The 26,837-nt window shown below is 42.6% G+C and overlaps 1 protein-coding gene across 1 annotated transcript in view; it reads right to left on the bottom strand.

The window, feature by feature from the left end:
• The window catches only part of syt17 (synaptotagmin XVII), a 45,404-nt gene that overhangs the window by 7,731 nt on the left and 10,836 nt on the right, over positions 1 to 26,837 (bottom strand). The window contains exons 3-7 of the mRNA XM_056288355.1: positions 26,417 to 26,565; positions 15,129 to 15,274; positions 13,199 to 13,442; positions 11,721 to 12,093; positions 5,033 to 5,153 (exon numbers count right to left, since the gene is read on the bottom strand). Coding sequence (XP_056144330.1) covers positions 5,033 to 5,153; positions 11,721 to 12,093; positions 13,199 to 13,442; positions 15,129 to 15,274; positions 26,417 to 26,565 — 1,033 coding nt within the window. The remainder of the gene's footprint in view (positions 1 to 5,032; positions 5,154 to 11,720; positions 12,094 to 13,198; positions 13,443 to 15,128; positions 15,275 to 26,416; positions 26,566 to 26,837) is intronic.

Below are 26,837 nucleotides of genomic sequence, written 5' to 3'. Positions count from 1 at the left end.
CAAGCCCCCTCAGTCTATGTTTGTTTTTGCTCCACCAAATAAATTATTCAGTAAAGAAAAGGTCACAGGGTCAAAACGCTAATCTTGGCACCCCTGAGTGGTGCATGGAGGAAGTAAGCTGAAGCTCCAACAGTGTTTTTTCCCCCCAGCGATTGCATTCTACACAAACTTGAAAGTTCGCTATTTCAAACTGAAAGACTTGACCCTTATCTTTGCCTCCAGAATTGTATGCAGTATTGTAGCTACTACTGCATCATGATTAGCATCGCACTATATTATTTCTTTTCACATGGCTTATCAAATTTAAGTCAGTTTCTTTGGTCAGATTAATTTGTTCCATTTGTGCCTATTGTTGTTATTCATTTTGTTGTTATATGAACAAAATTATCAACAAAAATATCCCTGCTCTTGTTGAAGCTTTGAAATGAACTTGGAGTGTTATTGTTAAATTCACTGCTGAAAGACAATATGGATATTTGGCATGATAATAGAAAAGGTAGGGTCAATTAGCTCTATCATTTCTTCTTTCTTTGAGGTTTGAGATGTTGGGATTCTTATTTTCAAACCTGATCCCTTTTCTATTTCAATTATCTTTTTTTTGTTCAATGGTTGATCCCCATTACTGGAGCAAAGAGAAAAGCCTAGACTTCAGCAGCAACAAGATTTTTGCTGTTTGGTGAATAAGAGTCCTACTATACACCATAGCGCTGCTCACTGTGACTGCCTGCCATCACCACTGTGTATTGGCAGTTTAGTGCTGCATTGCAATGAAATGAGATCATGGTCTCATTTGCATGAATGGCCTATATTAAATCATACAACAAGACTCAAACTGTTCATCATGTGTTAACTGTAAGTTTTACTTATCTCTAAAAATTTCCTATTACATTTTTTTTCTATGACCAAGTGGATATCTGGGTTGTGCATAGCACTGAGATCTGTTTATTCTTGGTACATGACATTAGGATGTGTTTTTCTTTTTCTTCTTTCTCTCATGTGTTTTTGATGTTTTTTCCCCCTTTTCTCTTATTGTTCACAGTAGCTGAGTTTGTATTGTGCAGCACAACTTGCATTGAATTTGAACTATATAGTACAGTGGGAATTGAGTTTGAAATGTATAGTAGCTGAATTAACTTAAGAGTAGGTGAGAAGGGGTAGGAAAAAATAAGTGTATACTTCCTCCTACTCCTTTTCCAACATGTAACAAATAATCTGATGCACACGGAGATTTGTTCGCTGCATTTGATGTGTGGAATTGTTGATCACTTCAGATTATTGGCAGTGGCTTATCTGTATGTTATATCCTGCTTATTTACATTTTTGAAATACACTACCGTTCAAAAGTTTGGGATCACCCAAACAATTTTGTGTTTTCCATGAAAAGTCACACTTATTCACCACCATATGTTGTGAAATGAATAGAAAATAGAGTCAAGACATTGACAAGGTTAGAAATAATGATTTGTATTTGAAATAAGATTTTTACATCAAACTTTGCTTTCGTCAAAGAATCCTCCATTTGCAGCAATTACATCATTGCAGACCTTTGGCATTCTAGCTGTTAATTTGTTGAGGTAATCTGGAGAAATTGCACCCCACGCTTCCAGAAGCAGCTCCCACAAGTTGGATTGGTTGGATGGGCACTTCTTTGAGCAGATTGAGTTTCTGGAGCATCACATTTGTGGGGTCAATTAAACGCTCAAAATGGCCAGAAAAAGAGAACTTTCATCTGAAACCCGACAGTCTATTCTTGTTCTTAGAAATGAAGGCTATTCCATGCGAGAAATTGCTAAGAAATTGAAGATTTCCTATACCGGTGTGTACTACTCCCTTCAGAGGACAGCACAAACAGGCTCTAACCAGAGTAGAAAAAGAAGTGGGAGGCCGCGTTGCACAACTGAGCAAGAAGATAAGTACATTAGAGTCTCTAGTTTGAGAAACAGACGCCTCACAGGTCCCCAACTGGCATCTTCATTAAATAGTACCTGTTAGAGCCTGTTTGTGCTGTCCTCTGAAGGGAGTAGTACACACCGGTGTAGGAAATCTTCAATTTCTTAGCAATTTCTCGCATGGAATAGCCTTCATTTCTAAGAACAAGAATAGACTGTCGAGTTTCAGATGAAAGTTCTCTTTTTCTGGCCATTTTGAGCGTTTAATTGACCCCACAAATGTGATGCTCCAGAAACTCAATCTGCTCAAAGAAGTGCCCATCCAACCAATCCAACTTGTGGGAGCTGCTTCTGGAAGCGTGGGGTGCAATTTCTCCAGATTACCTCAACAAATTAACAGCTAGAATGCCAAAGGTCTGCAATGCTGTAATTGCTGCAAATGGAGGATTCTTTGACGAAAGCAAAGTTTGATGTAAAAAAAATCTTATTTCAAATACAAATCATTATTTCTAACCTTGTCAATGTCTTGACTCTATTTTCTATTCATTTCACAACATATGGTGGTGAATAAGTGTGACTTTTCATGGAAAACACAAAATTGTTTGGGTGATCCCAAACTTTTGAACGGTAGTGTAAATCATCACCATCATTCCATCATTTTTATGCCACATTCATGATTAAAATAGGGGTAGCAAAGCAGCTCCTTTCCCATGCAAAGTCCTCCATCTTCTCCAAATCCCACTGCATTACAAGGCCAAATGGCAAATAGAAATCAATTCAGTTTATCCTCCCAGCCAGCTGTGCTAAGTATACTTCCAATGCAATTTTTTCCTCTCGCAAATCCTTATCAGGTGTCTAAAAAAAACATGTCCTTTGTTGTTGTAGCTCTCTTGACCACCATGGTCTGCAACAATGCACACATTACTGCATTACCATCTGGCCATCTAATCATCCCTGCCATGTAATTGGCTCAATGTTTCCTCCCTCTCCACCTCAAGCTGATGTGTGGTGAGCGTTCTGGTGCAAAATGGCTTCCGTGCATCACACAGCTGGGTGCTACACATTGGTGGTAGTTGAAGTGAGTCACCCCTTTCAATGTGAAACACTTTGGGTGTCTAGAAAAGCGCTATCTCATCTCATCTCATCTCATCATTAGCCACTTCTCCGGGGTCGGGTCGGGGTGGAAGCATAATAAGTAGAGCACTCCAGATGTCTCTCTCCCCAGCAACGCCCTCTAGCTCCTCCCGGGGGATCCAAAGGCATTCTCAGGCCAGATTGGACATGTAGTCCCTCCAGCGAGTTCTGGGTCTACCCCGGGGTCTCCTCCCAGTTGGACGTGCCTGGAAAACCGCCAAAGGAAGGCGCCCAGGGGGCATCCTAATCAGATACCCGAACCATCTCAACTGGCTCCTTTCAATGCGAAGGAGCAGTGGCTCTACTCCGAGCTCTCTCCGGATTCCGAGCTCCTCACCTTATCTCTAAGGCTGAGCCCAGACACCCTACGGAGGACACTCAGGTTCAGCTGCTTGTATCCGTGATTTCACCCTTTCGGTCACTACCCAAAGCTCATGACCATAGGTGAGGGTTAGAACGAAGCTTGACTGGTAAATTGAGAGCTGTGCTTTCCGGCGCAGCTTTACCACAACGGTCCGGTACAATGTCCGCATTACTGCTGATGCTGCACCAATCTGCCTGTCAATCTCCCACTCCATCCTACCCTCACTTGTGAACAAGACCCCAAGATACTTGAACTCCTTCACTTGAGGCAACAATTCATTCCCAATCTGGAGGGAACAATCCACCATTTTCCGGTACAGAACCATGTCCTCAGACTTGGAGGTGCTGACTCTCATCCCAGCTATTTCACACTCAGCTGCAAACTGCCCCAGTACACGCTGGAGGTCACATTCTGATGAAGCCAACAAAACCACATCATCTGCGAAGAGCAGAGATGCAATTCTGAGGTTTCCAAAACAGACACATTTCTCACCTTGGCTGCTCCTTGAGATCCTGTCTATGAATATCACAAACAGAATCGGAGACAAGGGACAACCTTGGCAGAGTCCGACTTCCACCGAAAACGTATTTAACTTTATGCTGAGAATACGGACACAGCTCTCACTTTGGTTATACAAGGACTGGATGGCTTGTAGCAACTGTCCCAGTACCCTATACTCCTAAAGTACCCCCAGAGAGTGCGCCGGGTTATACGGTGGTAAGCCTTCTCCAAGTCCACAAAACACATGTAGAATGGCTGGTCAAATGCCCATGTCCCCCTCAGCACTTCTGCAAGGGTAAAGAGTTGGTCCGTTGTTCCACAGCCAGGACGGAATCTTGCATTGTTCCTCCTGGATCCGAGGTTCGACAATCGATCGGAGCCTCCTTTCCAGCACCCTCGAGTAGACTTCCCCAAGGAGGCTGAGCAGTGTCATGCCCTGATAATTGGAGCACACCCTATAAAAGCACTACATAAAATGTAATGATTATTATTACTGTTATTATTATGTTAGCTGCTGCACCTTTCTGACAGTATTTCTAACAAATCTATCCCCATCAGACTTCACATACCACAACTTGAATGGTTTGGACAGCCGCTCATTTGCAACCAAGAAGAACAAGCCACCTTTTTCCAGTTGTGAAGAAAAAGTAAGAATGTGTAGGTAAATGTTTTACTCATGTGGGCCTGTGGTTGTGTATTCTCTGTGTGCAGTGGGATCACTTACTTTACAATCACCACTGTAAATCCCAATTTACTTAACCTACAAATGTTGGCGAAACATAAGGTTCCTGAGTGAAGTTAATATTTTGTTTCTGAGCTAACGGAATCATTTAATAGATGTCATATGATTACGTAATTTCAAACATTTTATGGGTCCACAAAGCTACTCTGCCATTTACTGCCTTTGGAGTACCTCACCAAGTGGATTTGGTGACGCAATTACACAAACTTGGCTGAGCTTGGTGAAGTGAAGGTGATTAGATGTTGATTTTTAAATTTTTTTTTTTTTTAACGAAAGTTGTTGAAAAGATGCCTAATGTGACCGGGGAAATGAGCTAACATGGTGAAAATCAAAGTCAATTTTCATTTCAAGATGTCTTTAAAGTGTGCTCAGATGTGGTTCTGTGTTGTGTACTGGGTGTACCTGAGCCCTGGCACATGTCAGTCTGAAGCAACTGCTTGGCTCTTATGATGTCCACATTGAGCCTCCCTGCACTGGGCAGGTAGGTGAGAGACAGAAGCAGCTCACCTAGTTCCACTTCATTCTTCAGAGGAGGTGGAGAGAGAGTGAAAGGCAGAGATAGACAGTGAGAAAAAGAAGGATTAATAGCATTAGTTGGAAATGGTAAACCTCACACTATTGGATAAAAAGACATACGACAGGAAGATTTCATTTCCATTCACATTATTATGTACAGTATGAGCAAAAAAGCATCCAAAATACCTCCAGGTTTCTGGGCTCCACAATCTCCCAGGACATATAAAGTGGACATCCAACATAGACACAATCGTCAAAACGGCCCAGCAGAGGACGTACTTTCTCCACCAGCTCAGGAAGTTCAACCTACCTCAGAAACTGCTGATTCAGTTCTACACTGCAATAATCCAGTCTGTCCTCTGGACATCCATCACTGTCTGGTTTGGTTCGGCCACCAAACAGGACAGGGACAGACTACAATGGACAGTTAGGTCTGCATAGAAAATCATTGGTGCCAACCTGCCCTCCATTCAGGACTTATACACCTCCAGATTCAGGAAACAGGCAGGCAACATCACTACAGACCCATCACACCCTGGTCACAGCCTGTTCCAACTCCTCCCCTCTGGTAGGCACTACAGAGCACTGCACACCAAAACAACCAGACATAAAAACAGTTTCTTTCTGCGGGCTGTCATGCAAATGAACGCTTAACACTGTTAAATAAATCCAACCATTTTGTATATACTGCACTCTACGTTGTACGTATACTGGTATGCTCTGTCATGTCCATCTACCTCAGGCATGTATGAAAGTAACCTGCTAACATCTATTTCAGCGTCTCTGAGCGTATATTCTCTGCACCATTGCACTTTATCACCTCTTATTTCACCTGTATAAGTCAACCCTTGTGTATATATCTGAGGAAACTGGAGTAAAATTTCATGTATGTGCAAACCTACATGGCCAATAAACATGATTCTGATTCTTAAAAGATAGAAAAATATTCCTTTATCAGAATTAGAAACTGATGTTATATTGATCTATTTGGCCTACATGATCTCAATGCATTTGATTCAGATTTTTTTGCAGTGGTATTATTGTGTCAGACAAAAAACATATGGACAGAAATAATAGTATAGCCCAAAGCAGTTTCCCAAAAATAGCTGCACTCAGAAAAGGCAGTTCAGCTGCCCATTGACACAGGGATAGTATTCCTATTGAGATAAGCAAAGCTGTCAGTTGATGGAGCCATAATAAGTACATGTGTGTAGTCTATGGTGTTGGGTTGGCAAAGTTTAAAAAGCTCAGCTCCGTTGCAGCTTGACTGTGAGGTAATTTGATATGGCCTACTCAAGCCTAATGATGGCACTGAGCACATTGGGGTGTATACAATTTATAGCCACACATACATCCAACCTGTCTTTTCTTGGTGCACCACATGCTAAATCCTTTAGCAGAGCAAAAGCACAATGCAACTTTGCCTATTTTACATTTTGTTTGTGCAAATTGATAGTTGAGAATTTGTCTCTCTCTTTGTTTTTATTGTACTCTTTTGTTTTTTGAGGCGAATGCCTGACCTTTATCAAGTTATTGGGTTGTGCATAATTTTATGCTACACTCACATACACTCAGCAACCTTCGTGAGGTACACACATTTTCTCAAACTAATTTGACACTCAAAATAAAATCATATGTAACACAACGTCAGTGTAAACAATTTACATGGAAAATATTTATATACTGCTTGATGAATGAGTCCCAATATTGATGCCGGTGAAAATAGGAGGAAAAAAGGTAAACCAAACATTTGCATACAGCAGTCCTGCATAACTGGTGAGACCGTATAAACGTTACTCAACAAAAACCTTCATCAGCATGTATTTATATGTTTTGTCAGTTCTGACGGCAGCACTTTGATTTCTGCACTGAAGTTCTTCTGCTTTTTAGATCCTTTTCAGCAGGATGCATTAAGAAGTAGTGTCTTATCAGTTGTTCAGATTTCTCTAAAATCTTCTTTCCCCACAGAAAAATAAGTTTTTATATGGTCTTATTGAGTAATATGCTATACAAATTGAGGGTTTAAAGGTACACACTCAATTTACAAACAAACGGCATTTGAATTTAATGCAAGTGTAAAGACGAAACTGGTTGTATGACAAAGTTTTGAAAATGTGATCTTACCCTATTGGTCCAAATATAAGACGTGAATTTTTTTCCCTTGAAATGTTTAAAAAAGTGGGGTCGTCTTATATTCGGGGGGTCTTTAAATGTCAATGTACAATCACAACAACAGATGGCACCAAATATCTGTAAAGCGAGTGTTCCCCTCCTGACTGAAGCAGCCTGTTTTTGACTGGACCAGCCAGTTGGGTCAGCCCTACAGTGTCCCCGAGTGATTGACTGAGTGATCAGTTTGACACGACTGGGCTGCTGGATCAGGTGACGACCAATGTCACTGGTAAACACGAAAGTAGGCCCTGAGTCAACACAGCGGTTTGCACACTAACTAATGCAATATAGACGAGTTTCCTGTTAACAAACATTACTGGGTGCGTGCGCAGCCCTCAGAAGATTATGAGATGCATAATCTTTTGAGAGCTACCAAAGCGGTTCAACAATGAAAATGTTCATGTGACCCCTTTGGAATATTGAACATTTCCACCCATCCTTTTGGCGGTTTGTGCAGTTTATTGCACAACAATTGCGCGTCATCTCTGCTGTATCTGAACTCGATCTTGGTTAAAATCTCTGCGCTGTAGCTGCTTTCTGCCCCCTAGTTGCGCACGCATCTCTGTGATGATGTTGCACGGAAACCCTCCTATATTACTGCTCGATCAACATCTCTGGTGCTCAGTGAATTAATTGAAGAAATAACTAATTGCATAGACAAAAAAAAAGTTTGCAGTGGGAATATTTATAGATCTAAAAAAGCTTTTGACACTATTGATCACAATAGATTAATAGACAAATTGGAACGGTATGGTATCAGAAGGGTGGTGCAGAACTGGCTTAGAAGCTATTTAAGTAACAGGCAGCAGTTTGTAATGATAGGTGAACATAAATCGTCATGCATGGATATTACTTGTGGTGTACCCCAGGGGTCAGTTTTAGGTCCAAAACTGTTCATTCTGTGCTTAAACGATATATGCAAGATATCAAAAAATATGAAATTTGTTTTATTTGCTGATGACATGAATATATTTTGTTCTGGTGAGAATTTACAGTAGCTTTTGGAGCTGACCACAATAACAACGGAAAAATTAAAATAGTGGTTTGACATAAACAAATTATCCTTAAATCTGGACAAAACAAAGTTTATATTGTTTGGAAATTACTTAATTAATTCAAAAGTAAAAGTAGTGATTGACAATGTCCAACTAGAAAGACCATATGAAAATACATTTCTAGGTGTGATACTAGACCACAAAATCTGCTGGAAACCTCACACAACATATGTGCGAGCAAAGCTGGCAAGGAGCATTGCAGTCATGAGAAAAGCAAGACACATTCTGGATCATTAATCATTGCACACTCTGTATTGTTCATTTATTTTACCATATCTGAACTACTGTATGGAGGTATGGGGTAACATCTACAAAACCAATCTACAACCATTATGTATACTAAAAAAAGAGCCATAACAATAGTTAATAATGTAGGATATTGTGAACACACCAACAAGCTATTTTTAAAGTCAAGTGCCTTGAACTTCAGGGATTTAGTAGAATTTAATACAGCACAAATAATGTTCAAAGCAAGAAACAAGCTAATACCGAGTAATATACAAAAAAAATTTCCAGATAGAGAAGGAGAATATAATTTGAGAGGGAAATCAAACTTCAAGAAATTCTGTGTTTGTACAACGTTGAAGAGCATGTACATTTCAATCTGTTGGGTAAAACTGTGGAACAGTCTGAGCATGGAACTCAAACAATCTACAAACATTACACAGTTCAAGAAGAAGTACAAAGGACTGATTATCAAGAGATATAGGGATGAAGAAGAGTTGTGTTAACTGTCTAAGTTTTATTTATCTCTAAACATTTCCTAATACTTTTTTTTTCATTTTTCTTTCTATGACGCTGAGTGGATATTTGGGTTGTTCGTAGCATTGAGATCTGTTTATTCTTGGTACATGACATCAGGATGTGTTTTTCTTTTTCTTTCATGTGTTCTTGATGTTTTTTTTCTTCTTTTTTTCTCTTATTGTTCAGAGTAGTTGAGTTTGTATTGTGCAGCACAACTTGCATTGAATGTGAACTATTCAGTACAGTGGGAAATTGAGTTGAAATGTATAGCAGCTGAATTAACTTGAGTAGGTGAGAAGGGGCGTCTGGGTGGCGTGGCGGTCTATTCCGTTGTCTAACAACATGGGGATTGTTCGAATCCCCGTGTTGCCTCCGGCTTGGTCGGGCGTCTCTACAGATACAACTGGCCATGTCTGCGGGTGAGAAGCCGGATGTGGGTATGTGTCCTGGTCGCTGCATTAGCACCTCCTCTGGTCGGTTGGGGTGTCTGTTCAGAGGGGGAACGGGGGGGGGAATAGCGTGACCCTCCCACATGCTACGTCCCCCCTGGTGAAACTCCTCACTGTCAGGTGAAAAGAAGTGGCTGGCGACTCCACATGTATCGGAGGAGACATGTGGTAGTCTGCAGCCCTTCCCAGATCGGCAGAGGGGGTGGGACAGCAACTGGGACGGCTCGGTCGAGTGGGGTAATTGGCCAAGTACAACTGGGGAGAAAAAGGGGGAAAAAATAAAAACAAAACAAAAAGAGTAGGTGAGAAGGGGTAGGAAAAAATAAGTGTATACTTCCTTCTACTCCTTTTCCAACATGTAACAAACAGTAACATGCAGTGAGGTCCATGGCTGGGTTGGCAGAAGACGGCAAGCCAGAAAGTGGGAGGGAGTCAAAATACATCCGTTCACAAAACGTGAGACAGGTTAGCGATGAGCCTCATCGTTGATACTGGAATACACTGTAAGAACAGACTACGCATGCGCAAAACTCCGAAACCGTTTGCTTTCATTCCACACGCCAGAGAGAGGCACAAGCAGACTCTGCCTCAGCATTCATGAATGCTAGCTTTGGGAGCAAGCCATCCTGAATAGGGCATGACTTTTATTGATAAAACAACAAGTTTTACATGATTTTTTTAACAATTGTTTTTTACAACAATCTTAACAAATTAAAGTTAAAAAAATATTAAATAAATAAATATTTTTTTAACTATCACGATATTTTTTTTTTTTTCTTATTAGCCTGGGTGAGGCACTGCCTACCCTGCCTCCCCTGACTGCACACCACTCGTAACAAATATGCATACGGAGATTTGTTCGCTGATTTTGATGTGTGATCACTTCAGATTATTGGCAATGGCTTATCTGTATGTTATATCCTGCTTATTTACATGTTCGAAATAAATCATCATTCACTGCTGGTGGATACTACTGAGATGCCTCATTGCAAAAAAGTCCAAATCACAAACACCAGCGCTAATAGCCACACACATTTTAGAGTGAAAATTATTAGCGTCTTCAGAGAGTTGGTGGTATCTGAAGCACATTCATAAGGGTGTCACGCCTAGACTTTCCAGTGATCATGGCAGCAGTAATTGTAGCCAGGTCATTATTTCATATAAAAAAATAAATTGGCGCTATTCAACTATAAATAATCAGGGTTTGAAAACTGCTGTCCAGTACAGCTGCTGTTCATGGGACCGATCAATAAAGTATTTCTGATTCTGATGTCAAAACATCCACTTTCTAAATGTAGTTGCGGCCCAGCCATATACTAGGTTTTAACCTAGTCTTGGTTTCTCTCTGTCAGATTTGTTTCAAGACGGTTCTACAATTAAACTGCACTTCAATGGTTAATGCAGTTATTGAAAGTTTGATAGGCTAAATGGTTGTTTTTTTACTATAAGATGGATTGCCTAATTGGTATTAGAAACATCAATAGACTAATATTTATTTTAATTTTTATGGTATTTGACCATAAGTCATTCATTTACAAATGTGACTAGGTTTTATTTAATTTAAATGTGGCAATTTCACCTAAGAGATATGGAAACATGCTTTTATTTAAAAGATATTAAAAGCAACAGCCTACCTTGTTTTATTCAATGTTTTTATTATCATTATTTTAAATTAAAATGATTTTCTTCATGAAAACATGATTTGGTCTTCAAAGTCTTTTTCCAAAAATTTGCCTTGAAAAAAAAATGGGGGGGTCATCTTATAATCAGGGTCATCTTATGTTTGAGTTAATTTGTCATGTACAGCTCTGTCATGTACAGTTAAATGAAGGACACATACCGGGAAGGGTACTTACATACATGTTGATGAAAACCCCAGACCCCTGAACTGAAGCCTTTGCTTTGTTTCTGGGATGAACAGGAAAGGTGATGATTATGTCCATCAAAAGGTAATTGGGCATAACTAATATGCTCATGATGAACACTTTTAGTGAGTTTGATGAATTTATTTTGTGTAGGACATTTACAGGTATGCGTGAGTGGATGCTTAAGTGTGTGGAGTGCACGTGTATATATTCATACACATGTGTATATACTATACACGTGTGTATCAGTGCAGGAAAGACTGCATGTGTCTATACGAGCCAACCATACCTGCGAGCTGGGCACCAGTGCCTTCCACCAGTGGCCTCCTTTGACCAGGTCCACCTCACTGAGAGGCAGCGCCACCTTGCCGATGACACAGTGACGTGAGAACTTGTCAAAGTCCACCACCGACAGCAGTAGTGTGCGTCTCTGGGCCTCTAGAAAGGGAAGTTCAAAGGTAAACCGCTCCTCAAACACCGGGTTCTGGGTCTTTCTTTTCACTCCTGTTTGGCGAGAGTTCTTGTGGTCTGGCAACAGGCTCATCTTTACGTAGGGGTTGGAGTGGGCCATGTCTTGCCGTGCACCGTCACAGGTCAGTGGGGGTGGCAGGTCACGAGCCTCGATGACCCGCACACCTAGATGTCCATTGATAAGGTCATATCTAGAGGTTATGGAGAGAGAAGAGATGGGAAAGTCCCTTATCAAGGCAAGTTGAATCAGTTCATTTAGACACAATGTTTATTGACAGAAAGGTTTCCAAAGTGAGGTCACTTAGATGAGTGATGAAACGTTTCTGTCAATAAACGTTGTTTCCAGATGAACTGATTCAACTTGCTTTGGTTTTCTTTTTTTTGTGTGGATTCCCCCCCCCCTTTTTTCTCCCCAATTGTACTTCGCCAATTACCTCACTCTTCTGAGCCGTAGCGGTCGCTGCTTATATATATATTTCACCTCTCCCTTCCCCATTGGACGTTGTGCACGTGATGTGCATGATGAGGCAGTAAATGGTATGCTCTTTCACAGTAGCTTTGTTGACAGGTGAGGATTGCTTATGGCATGAAACAGGCTTGTACTGTCGCATACAGAATTTTCTTGACTCACTGGGTTATTTTGCTCCTTATATGTTGAGCACGTTTCCTACCATTGAGCATTTCTTTTAACAAAGGTATATTTGAATACATATATATATATATATACATACAGACACACGCATATACACACACACACACACACACACACATATATATCAACATGGATACAGGAAAAAAGATTTTAATACATTGCAGTGTATTAAAATATTTTTTCCTGTATCCGTGCTGATATTCCGCTCCTTATTAGTTGAGCACTCACAAAAAGCATTGACGATTTCGGAAAAAAAAACTCTCTCTCTCTATATATATACGAGATAAATCCAAGCATCTTAGAGGAGCAGGACGACTGATTTATTTAAGTATTCAGTTGTGAAGTTCCAAACTGTTATTTTAACAGGATATCAATCAAAGTAAGAGGAACAAAATAACTTTAAATGTAGACATTTATCTTGAAATGTTAAGACTAGAAGTTGACTTTACTTCTGCAGGTTTGCAACAGCTACTATTAACAATGGTTTAAAATTCTGTTGCTCAACTCTTTTTAGACACACATTAATTTAAGCCTACTGAGCTCCAGAGTGTAGTTATAATCATGTATTTGGACACATGAATTGTAATTGCAGTTGCAGAGACTATTTTCGGTCATTGTGGATTGTTAAGGGCTGAGGATCTTACTGAGTGCTGAAGTGGAGCGTGCCCAGTTGGTATCGGAGAAGGATCTCGTCATCTGTCAGCAAGTCCACGTCTTCCCCAGAGGACTCATGGGAGTAGAGCTGAGGCTCCAGCTTGTGGAAGCATTGGTCAGGAGGGGTCTGGGGCCTATGCAGTGGCTGGATGACCTCCTTTCTGGGTCCCATCGCCCAAAACTCAATGGGCTTCACATCCACCAAGGGTGATCCAGGCTTATAATTGTCCAGACCTGAGAAAAGATAAAGTGGGGATGGAAAGAAAAGGAGAAAGCAGATAAAAGGAATACTAGAAAAGGAAAGAGAAAACTTTGAGGAAAAAAAAAAAGAACAATTTAATGGGCTTCTAATGTGTGTTTGTTGTTGAGTCAGGAATATTCAAAATTCAATTCAATTCAATTCAATTTATTGTCATTAAAAACAATGTGCAGGCACATGTTAAAAATTAAATGAGGGCTGTGGCTTCACTAAACAGTGCAAGACAGACACAGACAAACACAGCAAACACAATATAAGATATACACACATGAAGACCAAAAGCTAAAAATAAGTTAAAAAGAGCCAAAAGGTACCAAAGGTAAAAATTTGAAATTATTATTGTAAAAAGCCATAATGTGCTGGAGGGGTTGGAAAGCGTTGATGAATACCAATTGCAAAATGATAGCTTCTGGCTTTCAAACCCTGCATTCTAGCCTTTACTTTTGTAAACAAACCAGTAGAGGGCTCCTCGTCCTTTAGAAATCCAGTGCCATTGCACAAAATGACAGGTCCTCACACATTCATCTTACTGTGAGTTTCAGCTTTCAAATGTCAAAGATCCACCTTCATAATACAACTCTAAACAATCCAAAGAACCTATTCATCTGACAAAAAATCATATTGCCAGTGTTGCTCCAAAAATAAGATACTGGTATCACTTTTAACAGGGGGTGAAAACTGTGACTCAAAGGCATAAAACCTGATGGCTAGCTGGTCAAGCCACTGTTCTCCACAGTTGTACTTGGCCAATTATCCCGCTCTTCCGAGCCATCCTGGTCACTGCTCCACCTCCTCTGCTGATCCGGGGAGGGCTGCAGACTACCACATGCCTCCTCCGACACATGTGGAGTCACCAGCCACTTCTTTTCACCAGACAGTGAGGAGTTTCACCAGGGGGACGTAGCATGTGGGAGGATCACGCTATTCCCTCCAGTTCCCCTCCCATCTGAACAGGCGCCCAGACTGACCAGAGGAGGCGCTAGTGCAGCGACCAGGCCATGTACCCACATCCGGCTTCCCACCCGCAGACACGGCTAATTGTGTCTGTTGGGACGCCCGACCAAGCCGGAGGTAACATGGGGATTCGAACCACTGATCCCTGTGTTGGTAGGCAACGGAATAGACCGCCACGCTACCCAGACACACGTTTTACATTTATGCAGCATTTTTGCATAAGTAGCTCGTGAAAGTGTGAGATGATATTAGTGTTAGCTGTGTGACGTGGGTCACCATCACTTAAAGGAACTGTTGCCAGTACTGCAACCTCGACTGGTCACTTAGAGTGGTAACTAGAGAATAAATTTTATTGATTGTATCTTTAAAAACGTGCTTTTCACGCATTGTATTGTTAAGTAATATAGAAAATAAAAAGAAATATTTAAAATGTAAGTAGCAAACTGTCATTTTCTTTCACTCAGGCTTGACCAGCACCAAGCTTAATGCTTTAAGGAATTTTAAAGGAAATAAATACATCTATACACAAAGCCTGTCATCCTCCCAGCCAATGGACCAAATGTAGTACTTAAGCAAAGTATTACAAAAGCTATATCCGTTGAAGATGCTTTCTAATCTATAATTTTAGTGCAAGGACTGCCCTTTGAGGTTTTCGTTGACTGAATGACTCGCTGGTTGAGCGATGCACCAGCCCCTGTCTGACTTACTAGAGAGCTGCTGAACCATGCTGAAGGTGGAACGAGACATGTCAGCACTGGAGCCCCTCTCGGAGGAGTCACCGTCTTGAGCCTCTGCTACATCTCCGCAGGACAACCCCGAATCTGCATTCTTTTCATCGTCACACTTCTTCATTCTGGGATGAGAGAGAGAGGTAAATAAAAATGAATTCAGAGAGACAGATTTTATAATAGAGGAAGAGGAAATGAGTAAAAGCTGAGCAGCAGAGATAGAAGAAATAAAAATATAGGGCTGCTGACAAGAGTGATCCTAGTTTGGCTCAAAATCTGCTTTATTTTCCAAATCAGTTTTCACATGCCAGGAATTTGAGTTGATTGGTTTCTCTCTCACACACACACACACACACACACACACACACACACACACACACACACACACACACACACACACACACACACACACACACACACACACAAATGTAAAGTGAAAATCTAAGTGAAAATCCAAGAGTCCAGCATATATGTGTGTGTGTGTGTGTGTTGGGGATGGGGGCCCATTTAGATATTGAGGAAGGTCGCTGCTGGTGGGACAAAGCTGATGTGCCTGGGTTACTTTTGTTATAAACTGTCCTGTATTGCTGTTCAGATGAGAAACCTTTAAATAAGTGTTAGGAGGGGACTGGTGGGTCACAGGCTTGTACGCTTTCTAGATCGGGAGTCGGAGAAGTTGCGTCAAGTGGATATCTTGCAGCTGAGGGTGCTCTCTCCCAGCTTAAGGCTCATCCAAACTAGATAATTATGGAGGTGAGTGTGGACACAGTGATCGAACCTGATCATCATGTCTGTGGCTGATTGAATTTCTTATGTTGCTGCAGGAGGCACACTCATTTGTTGGTCTGCAGTAAGGAGACTGGTCAGTGCTGTCTCTCATGCAAACTCTGGCAAACTAACAGCAGGGTATTTGGATATGCAGATGTTGGTATATAGGAGAGTCACACATCCTTTGGTAGCACTGGCACTGAGGGTCTTCTTCTGTATTGAAGTCAGTGATTCACCAGAAAATGGCAACTGGCATTATTAATACAACAGTTAGGAAAACTTAGCCTGAAGGAGCTCTGGTACACTAACATGGGATGCAGAGCCGGAGGCCACATATTGTGTCCTGGCATATGTTTCCCAGCTGGGGAGGTGATGTAGGATGAAAGGCAGGTCCTTACCGATCATATCTGACACGGACCTGTTGGCTCTGTACATAAACTTCAGGGGGTCCAGCAGGGGGTCTGTGATTGTTTTTAAGGTGGGGTATGGCAAATCATTTAAGGGTCTTCATGACGAGGCAGGTCAGCAGAGGAAGCTTGATGTCGGAAAGGCCTGTGATCCTTGACCTTTCAGGGACCGGTGATAAGGTGATGCTATTCAACATGAGCATACAGTACGGAGCAGTATGGAGCTCTATGGACCGGTTGAATATGTGAAAGATTTCTGAGGTAAATAAGCACCCATTGAGTTTCTTCACACTTTATTATTCATTCAATGGCTTATCAATTAAGTCTTGCCAGAGGAAACTGATAATCATAAAAATGCCGATTCCTCTTGTCACATCGAGAACAGCATGTCAGGAATTTTCCACAAAGCTGCCAGCTTGAAAATTCAAGACATTAAATGTAACAAACAGCGAAAGATGCACGTCAGATTAAATTGTCAGTTCTGCAATGTGCATAACCACTCAGTAAATTTAGTCTTTTTTTTATATCAAATAGGCTTTGGCAGCATTCACAGATGCCAAGATTGCCATCATATTATAAATCACATCTTCAAAAATACAATTTCATAGGCGTCCGAGTAGCAGGCTATTCCGTTGCCTACCAACACGGGGATCACCGGTTCGAATCCCCGTGTTACCTCTGGCTTGGTCGGGCGTCCCTACAGATACAATTGGCCGTGTCTGCGGGTGGGAAGCCAGATGCGGGTACGTGTCCTGGTCGCTGCACTAGCACCTCCTCTGGTTGGTCGGGGCGCCTGTTCAGGGGGGAGAGGGAACTGGGGGGAATAGTGTGATCCTCCCACATACTACATCCCCCTGGTGAAACTCCTCACTGTCAGGTGAAAAGAAGCGGCTGGAGACTCCACATGTACCAGAGGAGGCATGTGGTAGTCTGCAGCCCTTGCCTGATTGGCAGAGGAGGTGGAGCAGCGACCAGGACAGCTCAGAAGAGTGGAGTAATTGGCCAGATACAATTGAGGAGAAAAAAGGGGGGGGGGGTAGCCACAAAAAAAAAAGTCATATAAGGCCTTTTTATAATACTTATTTTTCAATGGTTTTATTCTTACTCATACATCGTCTGTTATGTACTGACTCCATGACTCTGTTATTATGTACATATGTTATGAGTCTTTTCCATTGTCAGGGAATTCTATCATCCCACATAACTGTTTCATGTTTTTCTATTTATCTATTTCATCTATTCGATTTGGGGCGGCATAGTGGTGCAGTGGTTAGCATGGTTGCCTCACAGAGAGAAGGTCCTGGGTTCGAGCCCCGGGGTAGTCCAACCTTGGGGGTCGCCCCAGGTCGTCCTCTGTGTGGAGTTTGCATGTTCTCCCCTTGTCTGCATGGGTTTCCTCCGGGGGCTCCAGTTTCCTCCCACAGTCCAAAGACATGTAGGTCAGGTGAATTGGCCCTACTAAATTGTCCCTAGTTATGAATGTGTGTGTCGGCCCTGTGTGATGGCCTGGCGGCCTGTCCAGGGTGTCTCCCCGCCTGCTGCCCAATGACTGCCGGGATAGGTTCCAGCATCCCTGTGAGCAGGATAAGCGGTTCAGATAATGGATGATTTGATTTGTCCCAATCATTTAGCAACAGTAGCTTCTTTTTGAAGTGTGCTACACAAGTCACATTTATTATTTTGCTGTAAATCTTGTTGCTTTTTACGTTTGTCAATTCAAATTAGGTAAGAGGAGTAAAATTCTCACACAACACTCTAACACACTCGAGGTAAAAAAAAATACAAACTTAAAATCCTTTTCAAAATTCAAAAGTGACAAACACTTTACATGGGCTTCATATAAGTCATGAGACATTCATAATTCAAAGTGTTGCGCTAAATGCCTCATTATAAAAAGATAATTACATTTCCTGGACAGTTTTCATTAAATCAATAGTTATATCCTGCAAGAGAAAATAGAAACTGTCTCTCTCTCTCACACACACATATACACACACACACACACACACACACACACACACACACACACACACACAACACCCCCCCTCCACTGACTCAGTTCTGCTTATTGGTTTATCAACGTAAAGATGAGCAGGCCCCAAGGAGGACCAGATCAGAGCTTGGCAAGCAATGTGGTCTGCCTTACTGTAACACCAGCTACTTCCTCCTCACGCTGAAGGACAACTGCAGGCGGTGGGGACTGCAAACATGCTTTATTAACTTACTGCGAGGGGCCGTGACAGCGGTTATCAACGACTGCCATCACGCTTCTCATCTGGATCCCTTCCGAAATACTAATCCCCCAAAATACTGCCGTTAAATTATTAAACTGGACTCTAGGAGACACAAAAGTCCTTTTGGAGGCGGTGCAATAGACTAGGGACATGAGAACAAACTTGGCTGTTCTGAATAAATGAGCGGATGCTGCTGCAAACCTGCCTTCTGGGAACCGTGCTCCACGGGTGTTTGATGCGGGCTGATTAAATAATACACATAATGCACAACAGGCTCGTGAGATGAAACTAAATAAAGGCTGCGATATCTCAAATCCATTGCTGAATGCTGATGAGGCATGTTAAAACAACACCACTATCTGTATCTGTAGGTTTAGTCCACAAAATATCTGAAAATAGTCGAGACATTTTCTGACAGATACGTTTTCTGTATTAAAAGGCAGATAATGTGTTTCAGAAATAAGGGTCCTGTAAGATGTGTGTGTGTGTGTTTGTGTGTGTGTGTGTGTGTATATATATATATATATATATATATATATATATATATATATATACACATACATGTAGTTGTTGATATTTTTCTGTGGCTTAGAAAAAGTGGCTGCTTGGAGGTGGTACTTGGATGCTTGAGTTTAATCAGAGGTGGTAACTAGTCCAAAAAGTTTAAGAAACACTGGGGCAAAAGTTTGCCTAAAATTTAGCTCTCAAGGGAGACATGAGCTGGGAGCCTTCCATGTTTCAGTATGTCAGAAAACAGAATTATGAAAGAGATTCTCCCATGGGACGAAACTCACTACACTCCCTGGACAAGGGAAATTTATTTTATTTTCATGGAGTCTGACCACCAGCACTTTTTTTGTGTGGATTGTTTTCCCCCTTTTTCTCTCAATTGTACTACTTCTGAGCCGTCCTGGTTGCTGCTCCACCCCCTCTGCCAATCTGGGGAGGGCTGCAGACTACCACATGCCTCCTCCGATACATGTGGAGTCGCCAGCCACTTCTTTTCACCTGACAGTGAGGAGTTTCGCCAGGGTGACATAACGCGTGGGAGGATCACGCTACTGGTGCCCCCCCGACCGACCAGAGGAGGTGCTAGTGCAGCGACCAGGACATGTACCCACATCCGGCTTCCCACCTGCAGACATGGCCAATTGTGTCTGTAGGGACGCCCAACCAAGCTGGAGGTAACACGGGGATTCGAACCGGCGATCCCCATGTTGATAGGCAACGGGACAGACCACCACGCCACCCGGACTGACCACCAGTACACTTTAACAAATATGCAGTGCTGCATCTCGATGGCTTTCAAACCCCAAAACACGCTGCACCAGAAATTAGTCCACCCCAAGGATCGGGTCCCCCGGCACAAACAGAGCAATATAGTGTACACTGTTGAGTGCCAGGAGGATTGCTGTGACTTGTACATTGGAGAAACTAAACAGATGCTGGCCAAGAGGATGACACAACACAGGAGAACTAACGCATCAGCCCAGGACTCCACAGTCTACATCCATCTACAGGCCAGTGGTCACTCTTTCAAGGATGAGGATGTGCACATCCTTGATTGGGAGGAACATTGGTTTGAATGGGGAGTCAAAGAGGCCATAAATGTGAAGAGGGAATGACCATCCCTGAACCGGGGGGGGGGGGGGCTAAGATTATATCTGTCACCATTTTACAATGCTGTGATTGCAACTATTCCCCAATCCTCTGTGAATAGTACACATGGCCATTGAAACTCTAGTTAATGGTCACGGCAATTTGCATTATGAAACCCATCGTTGGTTTCGGTCGCTATGCAACTTTACCGTTTATCAGGGTGGGGATACCTGCAGTCAGTTGAGACTGACTGCAGGTATCCCTGCAGTGTCACTAGGATGAGTGATGAAACGCTTCTCCCAATAAACATGTGGTCCAGATGAACTTATTCAACTTGATTCCTCACCTGGCTTATTGAGCATGCATCAAGACATGCTGGGTTGTAATGTTTATATGATAAGGCGTAGGATGTTTCTTCAACTTAAACAGATGTGGTCTCCTGAGTTATGGACTACAGTAGGCCTATACTGAGATCTTATGTACAGTTTTAAACGTCACCACAGATCACAAGCTTACGTTGATGTCTCACTTCACGAGGGGAAGAAAGGTCCCTGTGTGGCCAAATGACACCGGGTATTATTCCCCCGGCTGTTGAAGAGGGCAGGTTTAATGTGGTATGCAGGGAGAATAGACTGTCCAGTGTCTGTGAACTGGAAGATATAGAAAGTGACTCCTACCTCGTGTTTTACTGTACGCTGTAAGATGCCCTCAGGGAATGCCTTCTCGAACAAATCCAAAGGCAGTGGCCTGAATTATTCTGCTCTGATGAGGGAAAATTAGACTGGCCATTCAGTAATGATGCATTAATGGCAGCAAATTACATTTGCAACGCATGATATAGGAGGCAAACCAAATTATATGTTTGAGTTACATAACTGTTTCTCTGCTGTTTGTCATATTTTCTCTCTGTTCATGTATTGTATATGTTAGATGGTGCAGGTATACATTAACAATACATACCAATTTCATATATTATGTGTGGATATATATATATATATATATATATATATATATATATAGTCTGTGGATTTCACCTTATACAGATGATGGAGGGCTCTTAAAAGAGAGACTTTCGTGCGTTTCAATTTACCTCTCACTGCAGTACACAGTCTCTTTGGTTTTCATAGTTATGGTTTCGAGACAAGGGGTTTGGGTTAATTATATATCTCACATGGCTTTCAATTAACAACCTCCTCTGTAATTTCCTCTACTCGTGTGTGTCTGTGTGTGCTCATATTTCTTTAATAATTTCTTAAAAGCCCGCAAGGGCTGGGCATTTCAATGCAAGACGACGAAACAGAAGTAAAAAATCGGTTCATCTGAAAATACCTTGAATGTGAAAGTTCGCACCAGCACGTTTCCTGTACATGCATGATTGTATGCTCCCACACATAAGCTCATATAGTTTTGATGAAATCCAGTGCCCTCTGCCCACTTGCTCTGAGGTGTGATATTGCGGTTTGTATCAAGTCCACCAATCAGAAGTAAGACTAGATCGATGAGTGCCCTCTCATTGTTGTTATTTTCCTCTCCATGGCGGGGTTCGCCTATTCTGTTCAGGACGCCATAGTGGATGCCTAATTCCCAGACATCCCTCTGGGATCGTCAAGAGGCCTTTGTGTCCATGACGACAGCCAGTGGGGCAGATAGTTGCCATGACAACAAGCAAATCTAAAACACATGGCTAGAAAGTGTGTGTGTGTGCGTGCATGCGTGTGTGTGGTTTTGCGGTACTTCAGGACCGGTAAATTGGCTTAAATGATATGAAATACATAGAGCAGAGAGATATTAGATGTTTAAACAGAATGCTATCTCATAAAATGACACACTCATCATTATAAAAGATAACACAGCTCTGACAAAAAATAAAATTGCTGTCACCAGAGTAATGCTTAAAGGGGAATACTATTAAAGTAATAAAAGATCTTAATAGCTCTGGGTTTGTTTTTTTGTTGCACTAAACAAAATGCTTCATATATAATGATAAAAGATCATGCTACGTCCACTGGGACTGGTGTCCAGGGTGTGGTTGTCAACTCTATTATATTGAGGAAAAATACAGTATAGGGCTGACTTCTTAAACAAGAGACTGCGGTTTATCTGGTTAACGTGGACATGTCTATTTGTGTCTCCAGTGATTTTTATTATACCTCATAAAAGGGATGTGGACACAAGTGTGTTCATGGCTGTGTGTGTGTGTGTGTGTGTGTGTGTGTGTGTGTGTGTGTGTGTGTGTGTGTGTGTGTGTGTGTGTGTGTGTGTGTGTGTGTGTGTGTGTGTGTGTGTGTGTGTGTGTGTCTGCATCTGTGCAGATATTTGATGTGTGTGCTTGTGTGAACTCCACTAAGATTACCAGGAAAACATGTTTATCTTAATCAACAGCTCCATATTTCAACCAGATTTTCAAAAAGCCCTTAACCCGTCTCTAACTGGAGGGGAATGAGGTTGCCTATGGCACTGACGTCATCTGGTGTAACCAAGGACACAAGTGCAGGACTGGCCCATTTAACCTGGAGAGTGGGTAGGATCGATGACATGTTTGCTCATTAATGTCAATAATACCATGCTCTCTGACCTTTTCCGGGCAATCCCCATTAAAAAAACAAAACAAAAACAAAACTACCTCTAATTGTCAGATGTCATCGCCTTTTTCTATTAACTTCACCATTTCTGCAAACACACACTGCCTGACTAAGTGTAAAAATGCAGTCACTCAGTGATTGTTAGCCCAGTTATTAGAATCTATCAGATTCAACTCTTCTGATCTGTGAAGTTTATGTTATGGCAATTTTGAGAGTCCTCATCATCAAAATCCAAGTACAGTATATGTATTAATGCATGTTCAATAATCCAGGTAAGGAAATTCCAGAAAGTTGGATCAGTTCATCTGGACACAACATTTATTGGGAGAAATGTTTCATCACTCATCTAAGAGACTTCGTCAGTCTCAACTGACTGCACGTATCCCCACCCTTATAAACAGCACAGTGGCATAACGACCGAAACCAACCATTGGCTTCATATGCAAATTGCCGTGACCTTTACATCTTTTCCTAGAGTTACAATGGCCATGTGTACTATTCACACAGGATTGGGGAATAGTTGCAATCACAGCATTTTAAAATGGTGACAGATGTACTCTTAGCCCCCCCCCCCCAGTTCAGGGATGGTCATTCCCTCTTCACATAAATGGCCTCTTTGACCCCCTGCTCAAACCAGCATGCCTCCCTATCGAGGACGTGCACATCCTTATCCTTGAAAGAGTGGCCATTGGCCTGTACATGATGTAGACTGCGGAGTCCTGGCCTGATGAGGTAGCTCTTCTGTTTTTTGCCATCCTCTTCACCAGCATCTGTTTGGTTTTCCCAATGTATACGTCATGGCAATCCTCCTGGCACAAACAGTGCACACTTAACAGTGTGCGCTGTTTGTGCCGGGGAACCCGATCCTTGGGGTGGACCAATTTCTGCCACAGTGTGTTTTGGGGTTTGAAAGCAACCGAGACGCGGTGTTTGGAAAATATGCATCTCAACTGTTCTGACACTCCTACCATATACGGAATCACCACCGGTTTACGATTAGGCATCTGTTGTCCTTCTCTCTTCAATCGGCTGGTGCACTGTTTGGGCATCTTCCTGGCTTTGACAAACACCCAGTTAGGAAAACCACACTTAACCTAAACAGGGCCTGTTTAATGTGGGATTTCTCCCCTCCCTGGCCGCTGTGTCAGTGGGGACGTTGTCAGCTCAGTGGTACAGCGTCGTGATGACTCCTAGTTTGTGCTCCAGAGGATGATGAGTTGAACCTTAAGTGGGCTAACCCATCATTTTTCACATCCTCCCTAGTGAACTTGATGTGGTTGTCCACAGAGTTAGTGTGGTCAGTGAAATGTGGTATGTCCTGAGATTTAATTTTAATCCAGGTGTTGTCCACAAATTTGAACCAATGGCAAGGCGGTGTTCTTGGATAGGACTTCAGAGCCCTCTTTTCCACTCCCTCCATATACAAGCTGGCCACTATAGATGAAAGTGGAGAACCCATAGCACACCCATGCTTCTGCCTATAGTACTGCCCCCTGTATGTGAAGTATGTGGACTGAAGGCACAGCTTCAGTAGCAGACACACTTGGTCAATGTTAAGGGTGGTTTTATTGCTAAGGGTGGGGTTGTCCTGTATGGACAACCTCCACTGCTTCATCAACAGGAATGCACGTGAAGAAATAGTAACATTATAAGAGACCATTGTTTCATCCCTCTCCATAATGATGTCCCTCACCTTATCCACAAAATCCATAGTGTTAATAATGTGATGTTCATTACTGCCTACCAACAGATTAAGAAGAGATGCCAGAAACTCAGAGATGTTATAGGTCACTGAGTTAATAACACTAACAATAGGCCGTGTCCGTAATGGCACGTCCTGTTTATGTAGCTTAGGTAATATAGACTAGGTGTTGCTTCCCCTGGGTATAATCTATGGTACAAAATTCTGTCAATAACTTTGCCCTGTTCTAACCACTTCAGACAACCTTTTTCTTGTTTTTTTTGGAGGGAGGGGGGGATTTCCCCCCCTTTTCTCCCCTATTGTATTGTGTCCGGCCAAGTACTCCACCCTTCTGAGCCGTCCCGGTCGCTGTTCCACCCCCTCTGCCGATTCGGGGAGGGCTGTTGACTACCACATGCGTACTTCGATACATGTGGAGTCACCAGTTGCTTCTTTTCACCTGACAATGAGGAGTTTTGCCAGGGGGACGTAGCCTGTGGGAGGATCACACTATTCCCCCCAGTTCCCCCTCCCCCCTGAACAGGCGCCCCAACCGACCAGAGGAGGCACTAGTGCAGCAACCAGGACACATACCGACATCTGGCTTCCCACCTGCAGACATGGCCAATTGTGTATGTAGGGACGCCTGACCAAGCCAGAAGTAACACAGGGATTTGAACCAGCGATCCCCACGTTGGTAGGCAATGGAATAGACTGCTACACTACCCGGACGACATCACCTTTTTCTTGTAACCACTGCCTGGATCTCATTTCAGGGGCTCACAAGTATTCATGTCACTAAGTAACGTCATAACTTTCTCGTGATAGTCTGTCTGGTTTTATGAAGCAGTGCATCTGCCTTTGTCCATTGGAAGGATGAGGATGTTATTTTCGTTACTGAGAGTCGTGAGTGCATTCCTCTCGTCTCTGCTGATGTTGGATGGCGGCACCTTCGCATTGCTATGGCAGGCTTAAACTTTCGTCCACAGTTGCTCCGCTTCTGGGTCTGTGATGTTGTTGTTACGGATCGCTGATCCATGGCTGTGATCATTTCCACTAGTGGGATCTTCCTCGGCGTGACAGCAAAATTCAGCCCCTTAGCATGGATGTCTTTTTCTGCTTCGGTCAGTTGTCTGTTGAAGAGATTTTTTTTCTTCTTTTTTTTTTTAAAGAAGAAAGCCGCTTTATTTGACATTGTATTCTTACAACAAATTTTATTCTTACAATGAATTTGTTCTCTGCGTTTAACCCATCCTATTGTATAGGGGCAGTGTGCAGCTGAGTGCTTGGGGACCAACTCATGTTCTTCTTTCCATTACCTTGGTCAGGGGTACAGGCAGGAGTATCAGTCCTAACATGCATGTCTTTTTGATGGTGGGAGGAAACCGGAGCACCTGGAGAAAACCCACACAGACATGGGGAGAACATGCAAACTCCACACAGTAAGGACCTGGGATGGCCTGGGGTTCGAACCCAGGACCTTCTTGCTGTGAGACAACAGTACTAACCACTGGGCCACTGTGCTGCCCCTAGTTGTCCACATCACTGGCATGTGTCTAGCATTCGTCTCTCTGTCTGCCGATGTCTCTGGCATGCAGCAAGTAGGTCGAACTTGTTTTGATGCCCGGGTTATGACTTTCGAAAGTGGTCTCATCTAGACGTGACCTAAGTCTCTGTTGGATCTACTCCTCTTTAGGTTTCAAAGCGTAGATCGTAAAATTAGTTTGTCTCACCCGTTCGTTAAACAGCTGGCTCTGTGTCTTCTGGAGATTCTTGCTAGCTCGGTGGCTCTTGACAGAAGATTTTATTTGCAGGCTCTTAGGTGTAATCCTGCTCTGTCTACACCTGAGGCTGAATCTTAGGTGGTTCCTGTAGTCTGCCATCTTGTGCGCTGTTCGCTCATACTCATGTGCAAGTTTAAGGCAATCTTCGCCAAAATGAGTCAAAATGTGTGTATATGTGCGTGTGTGTATGTGTATGTGTGTGTGAGACTCACAGCCATGAGGGGGTCTGGGCTGGAAAAGGTCCCAAGATTTCCACCTCCTCATCAGTGGGGGAGCAGCAGGCACATTCCCAGCACCACAACAGGCAAGATCGATGGGAGCAGCGGCACCACAGGCAGTCCACCAGCCTCGCCAGCAGACCCTACACAGCACGCAGAGGTGGTGGGGGTTAGGGAGCAAAGTCCTTGGTTTACTTGCAACAGAGTCAATGCGCATATGCACAACTCTACATAATTACCCTTCCATATTGGGATCTTTTGGCAATGGACACTAGCTGATCCATTAATGAGTAACTAAACCATGGACCATTTTAGATACTACTTTTACATGTAATATCCAAACGCCCGTCGCGATGGGCATTGGTAAACATTGGGACACAAAGAGCCATGGACATCTATAGCTCTGACAACGACT

The sequence above is a fragment of the Lampris incognitus genome, chromosome 10 (assembly GCF_029633865.1).
Source record: "Lampris incognitus isolate fLamInc1 chromosome 10, fLamInc1.hap2, whole genome shotgun sequence".
Classification (NCBI taxonomy): domain Eukaryota; kingdom Metazoa; phylum Chordata; class Actinopteri; order Lampriformes; family Lampridae; genus Lampris; species Lampris incognitus.
The sequence above is the reverse complement of the archived record's forward strand: the minus strand, read 5'-3'. Positions and strand labels throughout refer to the sequence as shown.